We start from the raw sequence: 20,415 nt of genomic DNA on the forward strand, positions 1-20,415 counted from the left end.
GTTATGGTCTAGTATACTAACCAGATATACTACCAGGGGGGTGATTCACTAACAGCTAAAATCGATGCCAAATGAGATTAAATCGCTCTTAGGCTCAATATCGCTCCTAAGAGCAATATCGCTTTTAGGAACTGATTCACTTAGGCATTTGGGATTAAAGCTAGCATTAAAATCGCTATTAAGGCTAAGAGTGATCGCGATCACTTTTAGCCTTACTTAATTAGTCAAGACAGTTTTACTCTTAGCAAAGACAAAAATGTCAAACTGAAGCTAAATTAGAGCAAACACGAGGAAGATAGATATTGTTAGTCACCGATTTGATTTGCTCTATGATAGGGTAGGCCTAACTTAGTGCCAACAACATGTAAAACACCTTAGACTTGGATTCTACATCAAGACTGTAGGATGATCACCCCCACTGCCTTGACCCAGCCCACGCAATCTAGAACCGGCTACATGCTAGCTACATGAGAACGGTAGGTCCAACTCGGCATACATTACGTACGTTAACTCCGGCATTTTACTCGAAACAAGCGTAAAGAAAGACAAACTATACCCACAGAAAATCGTATTCATCCTCACACTGCTACATGAAAAAGTCATGAATAATTTGGTTTCTGTCTTTAAGCGACGATAGCTAATTATCGTTTTGTCGATTGATGCCCAGTGACTAAAATTTGAGTCTGTTGATTGGTTGGATTAATCGCGTACATGAATATTCATATGCGTGCATGATTATTCACGATGGGATTGATCCCAACCTAAAAGCGATTTAGTAAACCAGTCAGGTAGAATCGCTTTTAAGCTGGGATTAAAATCAATCCCCAAAATTGCTCTTAGGAACGATATCGTTTCCAGTTAGTGAATCACCCCATCCCAGATACACTAACCTTGAGATATCACACCAGCAGAGCTAAAACCTGTAATTTCAGAAATTCACCTCCGTGACCTTTATGACCTTTGAGCTTTTCCTCCAGTTACTCCAAAATCTAATGGTTCTTGAGAAATCGCATAAATGAGAAAGTGGGACGACATACAGACTGGCAATCCGAAAAACATAATGCCTCCGGCACCACATTTGGTGACATAAAAAATGATCTGTCTTGTTCTTAGGACAATTTTTAGATCAATATCTTGTATATCCATAAAATTTGAATGAAACTCTCAAAAAACTGATTACGCAAAGACAACTTTGATCATTAAATTCTACAGTGGATCGTCTGGTAAGACAAATTTGAGAAAAGAGTTGAAATTGATTAACCATTCATTGACCAAACTGAATGACAAATGACTAAATTGCTTCTCAGGATGAAGTTGAAGTGCATAATGATGATATTAAAGCCCCACTGTCCTACTTGTAGCTACTGTAAATCTCTGTGTATAAGGCGCACTTTTTTGCCGCCGAAAAAATTTGAAAGTCGGGGGTGCGTCTTATACACAGGTACAGATTTTTTTTATTTATTTTTTTTTAGTTTCAATTTATGGCGCTATGCCTGGCAATGTCTCCCAGCTCAGTTATCAGTGTGTTGACTCACCACTCAGAAACTACAACACTCAAATTTGTCTGTCATCTTGGTTTGAAAGTAATCTTTGTAATAGATCTCAATATGTAGTTTATAATAATAATTCCTCAATTTTTTTTTCTATCACAAATGGTGTACCACAAGGTTCTATCCTAGGTACTCCATTGTCAGAAATTGAGAGGATGCTATTCATATCATGCATGACTATTGATGTTTGGCATAGAACACAGTGCTTCTGCTAGGAGATGTGATGAGGCTGGTGTGCGACACTTGGTATCATGAAGCCTATTACTATTATTTGTGACAAGTTCACAACTTCAACTGCACCTCGATGTAAAATGAAGGTCCTTCCCCACGTGGGTTTTCGGCAACAAAACAACAACAACAACAAACACAGAGATTTACGGTACTTGCTCCCTCTATATAGAAAACATCCCCAATCGGTGCCTGTTGATCCCCCATGATCCTCTTTTTCTTATGTTAGTCGAGAGCTGAGTTAATGAGATAGCCACCTGTCAGTGACCTCGCTGTGTGGTCTAATCCCTTCTGGCCCAGTAGTATAGACGGTCTTTGAAGGAAAATTCAACCTTAATAGACACCGAATATCAAAGTAAGCAGTCAAATCAGAGAAGTATACCAATGAAAATTTGCATGAAATTGGGCAAAAAAATGATGAGCTTTTGAAAATTGTAATCACTATACGTATGGGCACTTCAATTTTGATGACATTCTTGATGTCATGCTATCTCATATTTCAAACATTCAATCATAACTCTCTCTTTATTGGTCAAATTTAGTTCAAAATTTCGCCATTCTGTTTCTCTATTTTTCTGCTTTCATAAAAAATAAATCATTACAAAGGTTAGATTGCCCTTTAAATGAGAAAAGTGTTAACATGGATGGGAAATCCTATATTTAAACTTTTTAAAGCAAACATGATTAACAGCAAATAGTTACAGTTTGAAGGAGAACTCCTGGGCTGGATATATGTTTTTCAATTAAAGCAACAAATCATATTAAATTAATGATACATCCCTTTTCTCCCATTCTTTAATTTGTTCATTTCAATTTTTCTTTTACTCTTTATGTCAGCTATTGAAATATACAACTAGCCTATAATCATCAATTTTATTTTATGCAAACTGCTAGATCCATCTCAAACAATGGCAAGTTATCAGGGAGAACCGTCCGATGCGAAGGCGCTTGCTTCAGCTGAACCTAACTGGCCGAACCCTGGTCTTCTTACATTCAGAAAGCTGACAATCAACAAGGGACAAATCACCCGAGTAGAAGAAAAGAAGATGGAATCTAATATTCAAGCCCAAGACACTATCCTTTGCAGTAACATTTACAGTGAACAGTTCTGCAATGCTGCCCGCAATGTTAAAGGTGAGATATTTACAAGATTTATTATAACGTAACCATACATAGTGCATACACTATTACAACACCAGTCACTGAATTCTGTTACGATTTTGCACTCTACTGTGCACACTCTACACTCCCTTGGGAAGCATTCTAGCCAGTCACTCTGTTTATGGGTGTGCACATGCTAATCCAATCACATTGACCTTTGTATCCTACCTGGTCCCCATTTAAAACCTGAGTGGAGAGGAGAGATCCCAACAAAATGACTTGCCCAACACCATTAGTGCCAGGGATCGAACCCTGGACCTTTGAATTTCTAGTCAAATTATTAGACCACTTGACTGTGACACCTTAATGGAAATATATGCAGGAAAATATGCAGAGTTTCTATTGATATCAAAGTAAAGGATATTAATCCAGTAGTGCAAGAGATATTTTCAGTCATACTCAATTTTCCCACTTTTGGGGGCAGGTTTATTCATTTTTTTTTTTTTAAATGTTTACTTTAAGGTGTGATGCTCTACCACTCCTACAAGAAAAGTGAGGCAATCAAGATATGGCAAGAGATATTAGTATCAGATAAAACCAATCTAAATGCACTACAGGACATAACACTGGCATACCAAAAACTACGCTACAACCGGAAGGCACAGGAGTATGAAGCACAGCTGAGGAAGACGATACGAGATGCAAGCCCTGATGCGAAGTGCATGATGTTTGCTAGGTGCCAGGCTGAACAGGGTTATGCTTTATCTCAAGATCTGCATACACAATCCTGGAAAGGGATCGACCTGCTTCAAGAACAAACCAATTGCTACGAGGCGGCGCTTAAAATGGCTAAGGGTCTCATAAGCCAGAAGGAGAAGAGAGATTGGCTTCTGTACACTGGTAAGGCATATGAAAGGCTTTGTCACGCTTCTTTCAGGGCTTATAATCAAGATCTCTACAAGGATTCCATAGGAAGGGCAATAGAGAAACTACATGAAGCCCTCCAAATGCCTGATGAAAATGCACTGTACCAGGCAGAGATATGGCTCACAATTGGGAACATGTTTTCTCGAGATAAGAGCTGTGAAGCATTTGTTCTTCCTCAACTTGTAGAACAATGCTACAAAGAAGGCTGGGAAGAACCAATAATATGCTACAAAAAGGCTTTAGAATTTGATCCCAACAATCTGTGGCTTTTGGGTCGTAAAGGAATTTGCCTCTTCAAGAAGCAAGATTACGATGGTGCCTTGGAAGCATTCGATCGATGCATTCATGCTACTGACGACCTTCCACCCGAGGACCCACAGAGAAATTCCTCCTGGAATGCTCTGTGCCACAGAGCCAAGACATACATCAAGAAGGCCAAAAAAATTGGCATTCAAAGTGAAGATGCCTACTTGTTTCTTGAGAAAGCACAACTGGATGCAAACAGGGCATTTGAATTAACTCAATTCCCCACAACACTTACTGTGGCAGGTGAAGTTAACCATTTGCTCGCCAAGCATCCACTGACCCCACGGAAAGATGTTGATCATCTCAGAAACATAGCTCTTGATAGATTCTATGAGGCATCAGTCTCACAAGATGGTTCTACTTCCTCAGATGTCTATCTCAAGTGGGCAGAGTGTCTTCAAGATGGCGAGGACTGGCCATCAGCAATCGAGTCTTTCAAAATTGCTTTTGACATCGAAGGCACTGGGGCATACTTTCATGCATTACTCGCGTCAAAATTGTTGAATGCCATGTTAGGATACTACAAAGCCAAGGGGAGGCCAAAGCATTTGTTTGGGGAAGTTGCATTCTGGTTCATCTACACCCATAAGTCCTGCAATGGTCCACATAAGTACATCAAAATGCTTGACGGGGTATATGCTCCAGAGATCTTGGATATACTGGAATACAGCAGCCAACATGTTTCTGACGAGTCAACCACAGTACGAGAAATGATAAAGACTTTCAAAGAAGTCATGAATGAAAGATACATACGAGATAAGAACTTGAAAATGAGACTGAGCAACCTTGGCAAGAAGAGGAACCCCCGTCTTTCACAAAGGCAAGAGCTTGAACCAACAGCAATTCAAGAGGATGATGTACATAATGATCGCCCACTGACATTGGGTGTAGACTTTGACTTCTACATCCTTCATGAGGGAAACAACCCTGAGATAAAAGGCTGGATAAGGTATTCACTGCTAACGGGTCTTGAATGCAAGTTCTACGCCTTAAAAGGCTACTACCATCAGAGAGACTCAAGACTTGGGGCACTGGAACATGAATCAAAGGCCAAGGCAATGGAGAACTCTGCCAAGATTCTCATCGTTTTAAGCCACGGCTTTGACGCAATCAAAAATGTAACAACCGAAATAGCCCAGTGTTTACAGGCTAAAAACACAGAAAAGGTCATTGTCCTCCAGAGAGAGCCTGTGGAAGTGGCTACCAAGCTAAGATGTTACAAGAAGTTTAATTTCACTGTGCAAGTAGACCTTCCACAATTGGCGAGGTACCTACTCCCAGAAAGTTCTCTATGGGACATCTAAGAAATGTCTGTGAACAAACTCTGTGATATTTTGTAAGAGACTGCAATCCAAGCCTAATGCTACGTTTACACTATTTTCCCAGCAGCCACGGCAGCCTCGTTTGCCCGAAACGTAGTGCGCCGTGGGATTTAGATCAATTTTATCTCTGGATTCAAGTTTTGTTAGGTCTTGCCAAGTTTTCTCACGGTCTACCACGGTATCCGTGACGGGCCGTGGGGGGAAGGGGATGCTGAGTCCCGGAGGCTCCAAGGCGCACTACGGTTTGGCCCGCGTTCTACCACGGATGCCAGAACGTTCTCTACCTGCCCATCAAGTTCTGATGGGGTCCCTCACATTTCTCACGTTCTGATCAAGTTCTGTCAAGGCGTTCTACGTATGAAACATGGACGCCGGGCAGCTTTGAAGCATGATTGTGCCCACTCCTGTGACGCCCGATGAGTGGAGAGCCCTTGCCCAGGAGTTTGAAGGCAAGTGGAATGTGCCTCATGCGGTGGGAGCTCTGGACACGAAGCATATTACCATCAGCAAGCCACCCAACACAGGCTCCTTAACCACAACTACAAGGTTTTTTTTCAGTATCCCTCTCCTCGCCTCGGTGGATGCCCAGTATCGTTTTATATGGATTGAAGTTTGTGGAGTGGGACACGTCTGATTACGGACTGTCACTTTTTGTTACGTTCACCCCGTTTTACTACGGCCAACTAGGTTTCTCATCCGCACCGTGACTGCCGTGGCAAATTTGTTGACAGTTTAAAAATCTGACACGGTATCCACAGCAATCATGGCCTGTCAGGTTTGCCCATACGGTCCCCCGCGTTGTGTCACGTCAATCCCGTTTCATCCACGGTGGCCTGAAACGTGGTTGCCGTGGCCGCCGGGAACATAGTGTAAACGTAGCATAACTATATTATGTGCTCCAGTCAATTTACTACTAATTTAATTGAGTAAATGTTCATGTTTAAACAGAAGATCAAGTTCCAGGAAAGATGAAAAGTAATTGTGATCTTTTCCATTCTTTTTATATTGGTGTGGAAGGAAAATAACATAGAAAAAACATGACAAATGCAATTGGACTCCAAAAGTGTATATGCCTCCATCCTAAATTCAGTATAAAATATGCAATATGTTCTTAGAGGTTTTTCACTTTTTTAATGCAACAAAATTTATATGTACTAAAATAAAAATATGATCATGATTAAACAGATTGATGTCTCTTACCAGTACAACTAACTATGAGATAGGCCATTACAATCATTATTGGTAATTGTAATGTTTATCTAATTTTTTAAGATAGAGATCCCGGTTCTAGACATTTCAATCATGTATATTCCTATTTTTTTAATTGATTGAAATGCTATAAGTTCTCATCTCTACCAAAAGTGAATAGGATGTTCATTCAGATGCATTTGTTAATGATTTAAAGCAATGTGAATGATTTCTGAGACAGTACTATAAACACAAACAATTCGGCCAATGGCTACAATGCATCCTTGACTTAAAAACAAAACAAAAAAGAAGTTCTTCTGCCATTAATATGGAATTCCATCTCCAAGGGCTATCCAGATATTACCATTACCCCGGTCATCAAATTCATTCATGCACACAGTGTGCACTATTTCCACTCTCTAGGGAGTATTCCTACTATTATGTCCAAGGTGAGGGGTTATAGGCAATTTCCTCCTCAAGGACTTTCATCATTGTACCAGGTCCCTGTTTCTCTCCTGGATATGGAGTGGCAAATATAGATTAATGTCTTGACATGGGAATGCTGTGTCTTGGATGGAACTCACGACCTTTGCACTTCCAGTCAAAGCTTAGACACTGGACTACAACACCTGTTTGACCTGTCCACTATTCCCTTTTCCCTTTCCTGAGGAACCAACTGGTTTGAGTACCGGTAGGCAATAGTTTAAACATCATGCAAGCAATTTATTATGAGTTGGTATTATTGGCAGGTGCAAAATCAAAGACATAAACTGACTGATATGTTGTTACTGTTGATTTGATTTGATTTTTTTTTACTGACACGATTGAAGTTCAAGAAAACATTCTTTATAATACTCATGAATATAATGAGGTAGAAGTGACTTCAAAAGTTACACAAGCTCTGAATTGTTTAACTGACTATAGATGAGACCCACGATTAATATTACCAGTACATTCAGTTATGTTGGGACTGTCAGTATATTCTTCCAGGAGATGTCTCTCAGAGTAAATGAGGAGAATGAACAGAAAAAACCAAATCATACAATAAGTGGAAATTAACTAAATGAACAAAGTGTGTACAAAAATAACAGGTTAGCTAGAATCACAAACTCTTTCTATCAGGAAAAAAGCATACAACTATGTCTCTCTTTAATGCTAGTGTTGTTACATTTAATGATTTCTTCTGTTTCTTGAAATATATTACGGTAATCTTAAACCTATTCTCAGATTGGTTGAATATATATATATACAAATGCATGTATACAATATATACAAGTACATGTATTGGTGTAAATAATCATATACAAGTTTATCATCTTGTGTGGATATGGCTACTTTGTTTCTGAATTTTTAATTTGTAAAAATGCCTTTTTGTACAGATTTTTCGTACAACCAATAGTTGTGCACTGCTTCTGCATTCAAGGTCAGAAAAGTTATGAGCTAAGCTCAAAAGCTTTTTGAGTTTTCAATTAAGAATTAATAGAATAAAAGGAAAGCTCATTGGAAAAATACTAAGAATTAAGTATCATTAACATTTGACATTGACAAATGTACATGCTGTCAAAGGTTTTATTTCGTAAATCTTTGTTGTTGTAAATGTTTTCGGTGTTCATATTTCAGAGGTGAGGGTAAATAGATTAAAAGAAATAGCCTTAAGAAAGTTTTGAGCAATAGGCTGTTGTAAAACTGCATAAATACATGTTGTGTATATAATAATGATAAGTGTATATATATCTGATGTATTTTGTAATGATTAAACTTCATACCAATTATAGAAGCGTGTCTCAGATCATGTATATACAAACACATGAAAATATGGGACACATGCTGTATCATGTTTGTTGAGCATGAAAGACTGCAAAGTTAAGTGTTAAAAAATGGTTGTAATTGCTTCCATTTATGAAAAGATGGCATACAGCAGTATATCGGGAGCGCAAGGAGGGTCAAATCTGACTGACATGAGCGTTATACAAGAACCCACTATTATTATCATTATTATATACTACTGATTTAGAATATGATAATGTTGATTGTACTTGTCAAAATAATTTGTATTTCTTGATATCATTACTTTTGCATAACAAGTTCAATCATTACATTAAACCACAATGCCAAGTAGTTGTGTTTACAATAGAATAAGTCATTAGTATCTGAAATTTGGTATGTAAAATCATAATATATTACCTTGTTTTTTGTTGTTTGTAGATATAGCAAAAGATGATTTTACCAAATCTATAACAAGTTATAACAGTACAGCTAGAATTAATGAAATTCATGTATACCATATTTCATGCTTCTTAACAAAAATAAGGCCGAGATACAGAAGGATACTGTATTTTAGGCAATAATACAAATATGCTCTAAGAAATTATAAAAAGGGTTCAAGAATGTAGCCAATGAGTACCTTTTAATTGGATCACATGGGCGTGCATTAATTTTTACAATATGCACAGGGAGTGCATTTTCCCTAATGCCCTCACAGAAATGTAATATTTGTATATCATTGCTCAAATTTTTAATGTTTCAAAAGGGATGAAAGTAGTAGTCCATGATGTTTGATTGAGAACCAATAATTTCATTGGTGCAAAAATTACTGAGTCAAGGCCTAGCTGACCACTTTGATCATTATCATTACAGGTACATTACATATGCATACAGATTATCATTATACAGTAAAGCTTGATCCGGCCTTAGAGAGAAAAATGATGATTGATAGCACGTTGCTTTGACTAACAGCACAGAAATACATAAGAGAGAATAATTTTTACAATTGTGTCAAAAGTGGGTTAACATTTTTTCTTCATATTTTGAATACCAAATGATTGTTTGTTCTGCTTAATGCAATTACTAGATATGAAACATATTAAAATTGGAATGCTTCTTGAAAGTGACTTTGTTATTATAAATGCTTATGTTTAAATCTGTTGTAAACCAGAGGAAGAAAATAAATGGTACTTATAATTAACTTAATTGTCGCATTGTGCAAATAATTGAGTACAATAATGAATGTGGCAACAATATTTTGGCAAGTCTATCGTTTATGCAAATTTTATGCTAATCTATTTTCTGGAAGCATGTATGCATACATCAACTAGTCTACTCAACATGTCATTACTGAGAGTGTATTTAGTTGCCCGATCTTTTTTGAAGTTCTATTTTTTGTAATACAGTACAAAACATGGAACCCCTTACATCAAGAGCAAAGCATGTTTTGGTGATTGGTACACTTTAAGGCGAATTAGAATTAGAAGTAGATGTAGAGCACTTTAATATTGCCAATGTCTAATTTAGAAATACCGAGGTAGCTCTCTGATGTGGGAATTCCCAAGCAAGCTAGGCTTTACTAATAGAGCCCTTTAAACTGACTGCTTTTAGAAAATATATGATAACCACTGGTGTTAGCTTCGTGTTAAATTATATGCTATTAAATTTTGAATGAACAGTGGCTGGAAAATTATAATATTTTAATTTGGCAATATGATCAGTTTCAGTGCATTTATGTCGAAGAATAGACAAAAGGGCCAGCACATTCAGACTACAAAACTGAAGCAACATGCTGCAGAAGACTGTGAGTCTATATTAGTACATACAGCTACACAACATTTTTCCTAGCCATGGTTCCGATCGCAATGACATCATGCTTCGTTCAGAGATGCGTGAGTGCGAGCGTGCGAGCTGTGTTGCAGCTGTGTGATGGTACTGTAGCAGCTAAAAAGATTCGCTATCAGATTCATTCACATCAGTTTCATTCACAAAGCATTTTACGCAAAACGACGAGAGGAAATGAGTTTTTTCTCAGAAACAACCATGGGATGACTGCTCTGAGAAAGAGACAACATTTTGCAGGATATATATGATCTACTGGCAAGTGAGTTTCATGTAGTTTGAGGTTAAAGATGAAGTTGAGTTCTGGTCATGCGATTGCATTGTGAAAGAAACGGTGTGGAATCGACCAGAAAGGTTGATCATCTAGCATATAAGAATTTGTGTGTATTGCAAGGTTCTGGAATCATTAAAATGATAAGAAATTTGGCCAAGTCTTGGTAAAGTTACAAACACTGTACACGGAAAGATGTATATGGGACTACACGCACACGTGGCGTAAAAGTCTGTCCTTGGATTATTATGATGTTACATGACATATTTAGAATATGAAGGCATTTGAAGAGCCATGCTTTTCAGGGAACATGTCTTATCTGATGTTCTTCCACACTTGCACAATAAGAATACGCTCACAAATTATTGTTCACCTCTTCCCAGAACTCAACCTTCTCTTTAAAAGGAAGAATGGACATGTGCAAATGTTTGTATACCCAGAATAGGGAGGCCGGTACTCATCGATTGCTCTTTCAAAATTTTGTTCGGTGTACATGTATGATATGGTGATGGCCGCGCGCCAGCGTATTAAATTGCCATAGCTACGCGCAGTTTGTGACTGCGGTCATGAAATGGAAGCGGAAATGAGAGGTCAGGTCTCCTTTCGCGCGAGGTCACGTTAAGCCCCGCCCAGTTATACCGTTCTAGTTCGACTAGTTATACTAGTTACGTCCACACACAACACATCTCGTGATTAGGCGTGATTCTTTATTGAGATTTAGTTCGAAACGATGCCCGAACCCGCCTTTCGTTAGACGATGTTTCGTTATACGACGTATTGTTAGTAAGCGTCCACACACACAATTTTATTGTATAATTATCCCGAAACGGTATAACTAATCACCCTTAATCACGGAAAGTGTTGTGTGTGTACACGGGGTAAGTCTAACAAACTATAATGTTCTAGTATTCTTAAAGGTAATACAAAGGTTTGGAAGCATATGCGATCCTACAATATTCAGTGATCGTTTTTGCGGTTGAAATCGAGTCTAAAGTTATAAAATTGTAAATAATAAACTCTTCATGTTGTATAGCTTCCTCTCAAGGTCAACATATTAATAAAGCTATAATGCAATGTTTCTTGACTAAAATCAACCGATTAGCTATGCCCGTTTGAAAATTATATCTCAACTACATATTCTGATATTTTCATGGTCACAGCTATGATTGTACGGCCGTAGGCGCTATTTGAAATTTATCAAAATTTACCGGGAGCACTGGTAAATGTTTATTTTCACTTTTTCTCAAAAACAGAAGTGTTTTAGGGGCTAAATTTTCTAGTGCTTGTAATACACCCACAGGGGCATCCAAATATATCAAAGTTGTAAAGAATCACTATCCACCCAATTTTCAAAATTTTCCCAAAACTTTGTAATACCTTTAATGACTTCAATTTTGACCAGTTATGGTCTAGTATACTAACCAGATATGGTGATTCACGAACAGCTAAAATCAATTCCCAAATGAGATTAAATCGCTCCTGAGAGCAATATCGCTTTTAGGAACTGATTCACTAAGGCATTTAGGATTAAAGCTAGCATTAAAATCGCTATTAAGGCTAAGAGTGATCGCGATCACTTTTAGTTTTACTTAATTAGTCAAGACAGTCTTACTCTTAGCAAAGACAACAAGGGAAATGATCTCGGCGGTCTCGCCTGCATAACGCAATTCAATATGATAAACCAGAACGTCAATGACGTAGCGCTCATCCGCATCTCACAACAACAAATATCGTAAATTTTATGTGGTACACTTTTGAACTGGTCAAAAAATAGAAATTTGATGCCCTGGAAGGGACATAATTTCATTTCATTTGCATAAAGTACCATAAATAATCAATGGAGCAAAATCTCACAATTCTGTGTAGAAGTTTATTGTTCCAAATTTAGCTCTACCAGATAAGGCAAAATCGGTCAAGAAATGAGGGAAAAGAAGCAATTTTTGTTATTTTTGGAATAAATTTGCCTAAATTACCATAATTAATTAATGGAGAACAATTTCAAAATTCTGTGTAGAAGTTTAGTGTACCAAAGTTAGCTCTACAATATAAAGCAAACCAAATCAAAATCGGTCGAGAAATGAAGGAGAAGAAGCCTTTTTTGTGGTTTCGAATAAATTTGCATAAATTAGCATAGATAATGAATTTCACGATTCTGTGTAGAAATTTTAAATCCCCTCCTAGCCCTATCATATGAAACAATCCGAATCAAAATCGGTTGAAAAATAACGAAGAAGAAGCATTTTGAAAATCTTAATGTTGATGCCACAACAAAGTCTAAGTTTGTTGACCTTAAATGGCCTTTGACCTTAACTTCGTGACCTGAAATTCTACTCACATGATTGGGGAGACTTGATAACCCTATAGTTTAAGTTTCATTGACTAAGAACTTATACTTTCAAAATTATATCAAAAATTCAAAAACTTAACCTTAGGTTAAGTTTTCGATGATGATGCTACAACATAGTCCAAGTCTGTTGACCTGAAATGACCTTTGACCTTGACTTTGTGATCTGAAATTCTACTCACATGATTGGGGATACTTGATTACCCTATAGTCAAAGTTTCATTGACTAAGAACTTATACTTTAAAAATTATACCAATAATTCAAAAACTTAACCTTAGGTTAAGTTTTTGATGTTGACGCCGTCGCCGTCGCCGTCGCCGTCGCCGCCGCCGTCACCGGAAAAGCGGCGCCTATGTCTCGCTTTTTGCTACGCAGGCGAGACAAAAATGTCAAACTGAAGCTAAATTAGAGCAAACACGAGGAAGATAGATATTGTTAGTCACTGATTTGATTTGCTCTATGATAGGGTAGGCCTAACTTAGTGCAACAACATGTAAAACGCCTTAGACTTGGATTCTACATCAAGACTGTAGGATTCTCACCCCCACAGCCTTGACCCAGCCCACGCTATCTAGAACCGGCAAACATGCTAGCTACATGGGGATGGTAGGTCCAACTCGGCATACATTACGTACGTTAACTCCGGCATTTTACTCGAAACAAGCGTAAAGAAAGACAAACTATACCCACAGAAAATCGTATTCATCCTCACACTGCTACATGAAAAAGTCATGAATTATTTTGTTTCTGTCTTAAGCGAAATTTCACTCAATTTTCTACTAATTAAGCGACGATAGCTAGCTAATTATCGTTATGTCATTGATGTCCAGTGACTAAAATTTGAGTCTGTTGATTGGTTGGATTGATCGCGTACATGAATATTCATATGCGTGCATGATTATTCACGATGGGATTGATCCCAACCTAAAAGCGATTTAGTGAACCAGTCATGTAGAATCGCTTTAAAGCTGGGATTGAAATCAATCCCCAAAATTGCTCTTAGGGTGCGTTTAACTGATTTTTTGAAGCTAGAATCACAAATCAAAACGCTGTTACAAAAAACAAGGTCACTGCAGTTTGCGTTCAAGCGATTTTTCATCAACGCTGATTCTAGCTCATTTCGAGCCTAGCCACTGCGCATCACACTGCGCAGTTGACCCAGGAAGTATAGGTCAACCTTGGCGTGCTTTTTTGGAATTGTTTACGGCCAACTGTCGACTGCTGTTTTGAGCATAGATCGCAATAATAAAACAAAGAATGAGCAGGTGATAGAAGGAAGAAACAAAGAATAACATCAGGAAAGACAGAAAGAGAAAGTGATAGAATGATTAAAACAAAGAATAACATAAAAGAAAGTGATAGAATGCTTAAAACAAAGAATAGGGGGGTCTAACATAAGAGAAAGTAATAGAATGCTTAAAACAAAGAATAACATAAGAGAAAGTGATAGAATAATTAAAACAAAGAATAACATAAGAGAAAGTAATAGAATGCTTAAAACAAAGAATTACATAAGAGAAAGTGAAAGAAGGAAGAAACAAAGAATAGCATAAGGAAGGACAGAAAGAGAAAGTGATAGAATGATTAAAACAAAGAAAAACATTAGAGAAAGTGATAGAATGCTTAAAACAAAGAATAACATAAGAGAAAGTGATAGAATGCTTAAAACAAAGAATTACATAAGAGAAAGTGAAAGAAGGAAGAAACAAAGAATAGCATAAGGAAGGACAGAAAGAGAAAGTGATAGAATGCTTAAAACAAAGAATAACATAAGAGAAAGTAATAGAATGCTTAAAACAAAGAATAACATAAGAGAAAGTGATAGAATAATTAAAACAAAGAATAACATAAGAGAAAGTAATAGAATGCTTAAAACAAAGAATTACATAAGAGAAAGTGAAAGAAGGAAGAAACAAAGAATAGCATAAGGACAGAAAGAGAAAGTGATAGAATTATAAAAACAAAGAAAAACATTAGAGAAAGTGATAGAATGCTTAAAACAAAGAATAACATAAGAGAAAGTAATAGAATGCTTAAAACAAAGAATTACATAAGAGAAAGTGAAAGAAGGAAGAAACAAAGAATAGCATACGGAAGGACAGAAAGAGAAAGTGATAGAATTATAAAAACAAAGAAAAACATTAGAGAAAGTGATAGAATGCTTAAAACAAAGAATAACATAAGAGAAAGTAATAGAATGCTTAAAACAAAGAATTACATAAGAGAAAGTGAAAGAAGGAAGAAACAAAGAATAGCATAAGGACAGAAAGAGAAAGTGATAGAATGATTAAAACAAAGAAAAACATTAGAGAAAGTGATAGAATGCTTAAAACAAAGAATAACATAAGAGAAAGTGATAGAATGCTTAAAACAAAGAATTACATAAGAGAAAGTGAAAGAAGGAAGAAACAAAGAATAGCATAAGGAAGGACAGAAAGAGAAAGTGATAGAATGCTTAAAACAAAGAATAACATAAGAGAAAGTAATAGAATGCTTAAAACAAAGAATAACATAAGAGAAAGTGATAGAATAATTAAAACAAAGAATAACATAAGAGAAAGTAATAGAATGCTTAAAACAAAGAATAACATAAGAGAAAGTGATAGAATAATTAAAACAAAGAATAACATAAGAGAAAGTAATAGAATGCTTAAAACAAAGAATTACATAAGAGAAAGTGAAAGAAGGAAGAAACAAAGAATAGCATAAGGACAGAAAGAGAAAGTGATAGAATTATAAAAACAAAGAAAAACATTAGAGAAAGTGATAGAATGCTTAAAACAAAGAATAACATAAGAGAAAGTAATAGAATGCTTAAAACAAAGAATTACATAAGAGAAAGTGAAAGAAGGAAGAAACAAAGAATAGCATACGGAAGGACAGAAAGAGAAAGTGATAGAATTATAAAAACAAAGAAAAACATTAGAGAAAGTGATAGAATGCTTAAAACAAAGAATAACATAAGAGAAAGTAATAGAATGCTTAAAACAAAGAATTACATAAGAGAAAGTGAAAGAAGGAAGAAACAAAGAATAGCATAAGGACAGAAAGAGAAAGTGATAGAATGATTAAAACAAAGAAAAACATTAGAGAAAGTGATAGAATGCTTAAAACAAAGAATAACATAAGAGAAAGTGATAGAATGCTTAAAACAAAGAATTACATAAGAGAAAGTGAAAGAAGGAAGAAACAAAGAATAGCATAAGGAAGGACAGAAAGAGAAAGTGATAGAATGCTTAAAACAAAGAATAACATAAGAGAAAGTAATAGAATGCTTAAAACAAAGAATAACATAAGAGAAAGTGATAGAATAATTAAAACAAAGAATAACATAAGAGAAAGTAATAGAATGCTTAAAACAAAGAATTACATAAGAGAAAGTGAAAGAAGGAAGAAACAAAGAATAGCATAAGGACAGAAAGAGAAAGTGATAGAATTATAAAAACAAAGAAAAACATTAGAGAAAGTGATAGAATGCTTAAAACAAAGAATAACATAAGAGAAAGTAATAGAATGCTTAAAACAAAGAATTACATAAGAGAAAGTGAAAGAAGGAAGAAACAAAGAATAGCATAAGGAAGGACAGAAAGAGAAAGTGATAGAATGATTAAAACAAAGAATAACATAAGAGAAAGTGATAGAATGATTAAAACAAAGAATAACATAAAAGAAAGTAATAGAATGCTTAAAACAAAGAATAACATAAGAGAAAGTGATAGAATAATTAAAACAAAGAATAACATAAGAGAAAGTAATAGAATGCTTAAAACAAAGAATTACATAAGAAAATGTGATAGAAGGAAAAAATAAAGAATAAGAATAGAAGGAAGAAACAAAGAATAACAAAAGAGAAAGTGATAGAATTATAAAAACAAAGAATAACATAAGAGAAAGTGATAGAATGCTTAAAACAAAGAATTACATAAGAAAAGGTGATAGAAGGAAAAAACAAAGAATAACATAAGAATAGAAGAAGAAACAAAGAATAATATAAGAGAAAGTGATAGAATGCTTAAAACAAAGAATTACATAAGAAAAGGTGATAGAAGGAAAAAACAAAGAAAAACAAAAGAATAGAAGGAAGAAACAAAGAATAACATAAGAAAAGACAGAAAGAGAAAATGACAGAAGGAAAACAATGAATAACATAACAGAACAGGCCACGATAAAGAGCATGGTATAGTGAACGCAATTGCATGAAAAGCAGGCGCGCGGTTTTTGCCCACACCGGAACAGGCCACGATAGAATCATGATTGAGACTACGTTCGTTCAATCGAATTTTAGCGACCGTGATTCTGTAGAATCATGATACAAAACGCATCTTTTTCAGCGTTTCATGTTTGTGTTTCTAAACATGTTTATTTTTACGACCAACGAAAAAATCGCTTGAACGAATTGAGTTTTAAACTGAACGTCTTTGAAAACCGTGATTCTAGGGTGAAAAAGTGTCAATTAAACGCACCTTAGAAACAATATCGTTTCCAGTTAGTGACTCACCCCCCAGATACACTAACCTTGAGATATCACAACAGCAGAGCTAAAACCTGTAATTTCAGAAATTAACCTCTGTGACCTTTAAGACCTTTGAGCTTTTCCCCAAGTTACTCCAAAATTTAATGGTTCTTGAGATATCGCATAAATGAGAAAGGGGGACGACATACAGACGGGCAATCCAAAAAACATAATGCCTCCGGCACCACATTTGGTGACCTAAAAAATGATCTGTCTTGTTCTTAGGACAATTTTTAGATCAATATCTTGTATATCCATAAAATTTGAATGAAACTCTAAAAAAACTAATTACGCAAAGACAACTTTGATCATTACATTCTACAGTGGACCGTCAGGTAAGATAAATTTGAGTGAGAAAAGAGTTGAAATTGATTAACCATTGACCAAACTGAATGACAAATGACTAAATTAACTTTGACATTTTCATGTTTCCGCTTCTCATGATGAAGTTGAAGTGCATAATGATGATATTAAAGCCCCACTGTCCTACTTGTAGCTACTTGCTCCCTCTATATAGAAAACTTCCCCAATCGGTGCCTGTTGATACCCCATGATCCTCTTTTTCTTATAGTCGAGAGCTGAGTTAATGAGATAGCCACCTGTCAGTGACCTCGCTGTCATGTGGTCTAATCCCTTCTGGCCCAGTAGTATTGACGGTCTTTGAAAGAAAATTCAACCTTGATAGACACCGAATATCAAAGTAAGCAGACAAATCAGAGAAGTAGACCAATGAAAATTTGCATGAAATTGGGCAAAAAAATGATGAGCTTTTGAAAATTGTAATCACGTACGTATGGGCACTTCAATTTTGATGACATTCTTGATGTCATGCTATCTCATATTTCAAACATTCAGTCATAAATCTCTCTTTATTGGTCAAATTTAGTTCAAAATTTCGCCATTCTGTTTCTTTATTTTTCTGCTTTCATAAAAAATAAATCATTACAAAGGTTAGATTGCCCTTTAAATGAGAGAAGTGTTAACATGGATGGGAAATCCTATATTTAAACTTTTTAAAGCAAACATGATGAACAGCAAATAGTTACAGGCTAAAGGAGAACTCCTGGGCTGGATATATGTTTTTCAATTAAAGCAACAAATCATATTAAATTAATTATACATCCCTTTTCTCCCATTCTTTAATTTGTACATTTCAATTTTTCTTTTACTCTTTATGTCAGCTATTGAAATATACAACTAGCCTATAATCATCAATTTTATTTTATGCAAACTGCTAGATCCATCTCAAACAATGGCAAGTTATCAGGAAGAACCGTCCGATGCGAAGGCGTTTGCTTCAGCTGAGCCTATCCCACCCTACCCTGGTCTTCTTACATTCAGAAAGCTGGCAATCAACAAGGGACAAATCACCCGAGTAGAAGAAAAGAAGATGGAATCTAAAATTCAAAACCAAGACAATATCCTTCCCAGTAAAATATACAGTGAACAGTTCTACAATGCAGCCCGAAATGTCAAAGGTGAGATAATGACAAGAGTTATAGTTATAACATAACCATACAAAGTGCAGCCCGATCACTGGATTCTGTTATGATTCTGCACTCTACTGTGCACACTATACACTCCCTTGGGAAGCATTCTAGCCAGTCACTCTGTTTATGGGTGTGCACATGCTAATCCAATCACATTGACCTTTGTATCCTACCTGGTCCCCATATAAAACCTGGGTGGAGAGGAGAGATCCCAACAAAATGACTTGCCCAAGGACATAAGTGCCATGCCAGGGATCGAACCCTGGACCTTTGAATTTCTAGTCAAATTATTAGACCACTAGACTATGACACCTTAAAGGAAATATATGCAGGAAAATATGCAGAGTTTCTATTGATATCAAAGTAAAGGATATTAATCCAGTAGTGCAAGAGATATTTTCAGTCATACTCAATTTTCCCACTTTTGGGGGCAGGTTTATTCATTTTTTTTTTTTTTTAAATGTTTACTTTAAGGTGTGATGCTCTACCACTCTTACAAGAAAAGTGAGGCAATCAAGATATGGGAAGAGACATTAGCATTGGATAAAACCAATCTAAATGCACTACAGGACATAACACTGGCATACCAAAAACTACGCTACAACCTGAAGGCACAGGAGTATGAAGCACAGCTGAGGAACACGATACGAGATGCAAGCCCTGATGAGAAGCGCATGATGTTTGCTAGGTGCCAGGTTGAACAGGGTTATGCTTTATCTCAAGATCTGCATACACAATCCTGGAAAGGGATCGACCTACGTCAAGAACAAGTTAATTGCTACGAGAACGCGCTTGAAATGGCTAAGGGTCTCGTAGGCCAGAAGGAGAAGAGAGATTGGCTTTTGTACACTGGTAAGGCATATGAAACGCTTTGCCATGCTTCTTTCAGGGCTTGTAAACAAGATCTATACAAGGATTACATAGGGAAGGCAATAGAAAAACTAGATGAAGCACTCCAAATGCCTGATAAAAATCCACTGTACCAGGCAGAGATATGGCTCATGATTGGGAACACGTTTGCTCAAGATAAGAGGTGGGAAGCATTTATTCCTCCTCAAGTTGTTGAACAATGCTACAAGGAAGGCTGGGAAAATCCAATGATATGCTACGAAAAGGCTTTAGAATTGGATCCCAACAATCTGTGGTTCATGGGTCGTATGGGAATTTACCTCAAAAAGCGGTGGAATCTCGAAGGTGCCTTGAAATGGTTAAACCAATGCATTGATGCTACTGACCAACTTCCACCTGAGGACCCACAGAAAAATTCCTCCTGGAATGCTCTGTGCTGCAGAGCCAGGATATACATCTTGAAGGCCAAACAAAATGGCATTTCAAGTAAGGATGCCCACTCGTTTCTTAAGGAGGCGCAACTGGATGCAAACAGAGCAGTGGAATTAACTGAATTCCCCATGACACTTGCGTTGGCAGGTGAAGTTAACCATATGCTCGCTAGGAATCCACTGACCCCATTGAAAGAGGTTGATCATCTCAGAAACATAGCTCTTGATAGATTCTATGAGGCATCGGTCTCACAGGATGGTTCTACTTCCTCAGACGTCCATCTCAAG

General features: G+C 36.5%; 1 protein-coding gene across 1 annotated transcript; it reads left to right on the forward strand.

The window, feature by feature from the left end:
• Nucleotides 1-2,537: 2,537 nt before the first annotated feature.
• Nucleotides 2,538-5,416, forward strand: LOC115929928. Its single transcript, XM_031000070.1, has 2 exons — nt 2,538-2,912; nt 3,402-5,416. The coding sequence occupies exons 1-2, from the start codon at nt 2,687-2,689 to the stop codon at nt 5,414-5,416; spliced, it is 2,241 nt and encodes a 746-aa protein (XP_030855930.1). The 5' UTR covers nt 2,538-2,686.
• The last annotated feature ends 14,999 nt before the right edge of the window (nt 5,417-20,415 follow it).

The sequence above is a fragment of the Strongylocentrotus purpuratus genome, unplaced genomic scaffold (assembly GCF_000002235.5).
Source record: "Strongylocentrotus purpuratus isolate Spur 01 unplaced genomic scaffold, Spur_5.0 spur5_scaffold_6, whole genome shotgun sequence".
NCBI lineage: Eukaryota > Metazoa > Echinodermata > Echinoidea > Camarodonta > Strongylocentrotidae > Strongylocentrotus > Strongylocentrotus purpuratus.

Excerpts from the sequence above, each read along its gene's own strand:
- LOC115929928 (XM_031000070.1), top strand. The coding sequence starts at position 2,687 with ATGGCAAGTTATCAGGGAGAACCGTCCGATGCGAAGGCGCTTGCTTCA. Across the intron at positions 2,913-3,401 it reads TGCTGCCCGCAATGTTAAAG|GTGTGATGCTCTACCACTCC; the intron begins GTGAGATATTTA and ends GTTTACTTTAAG.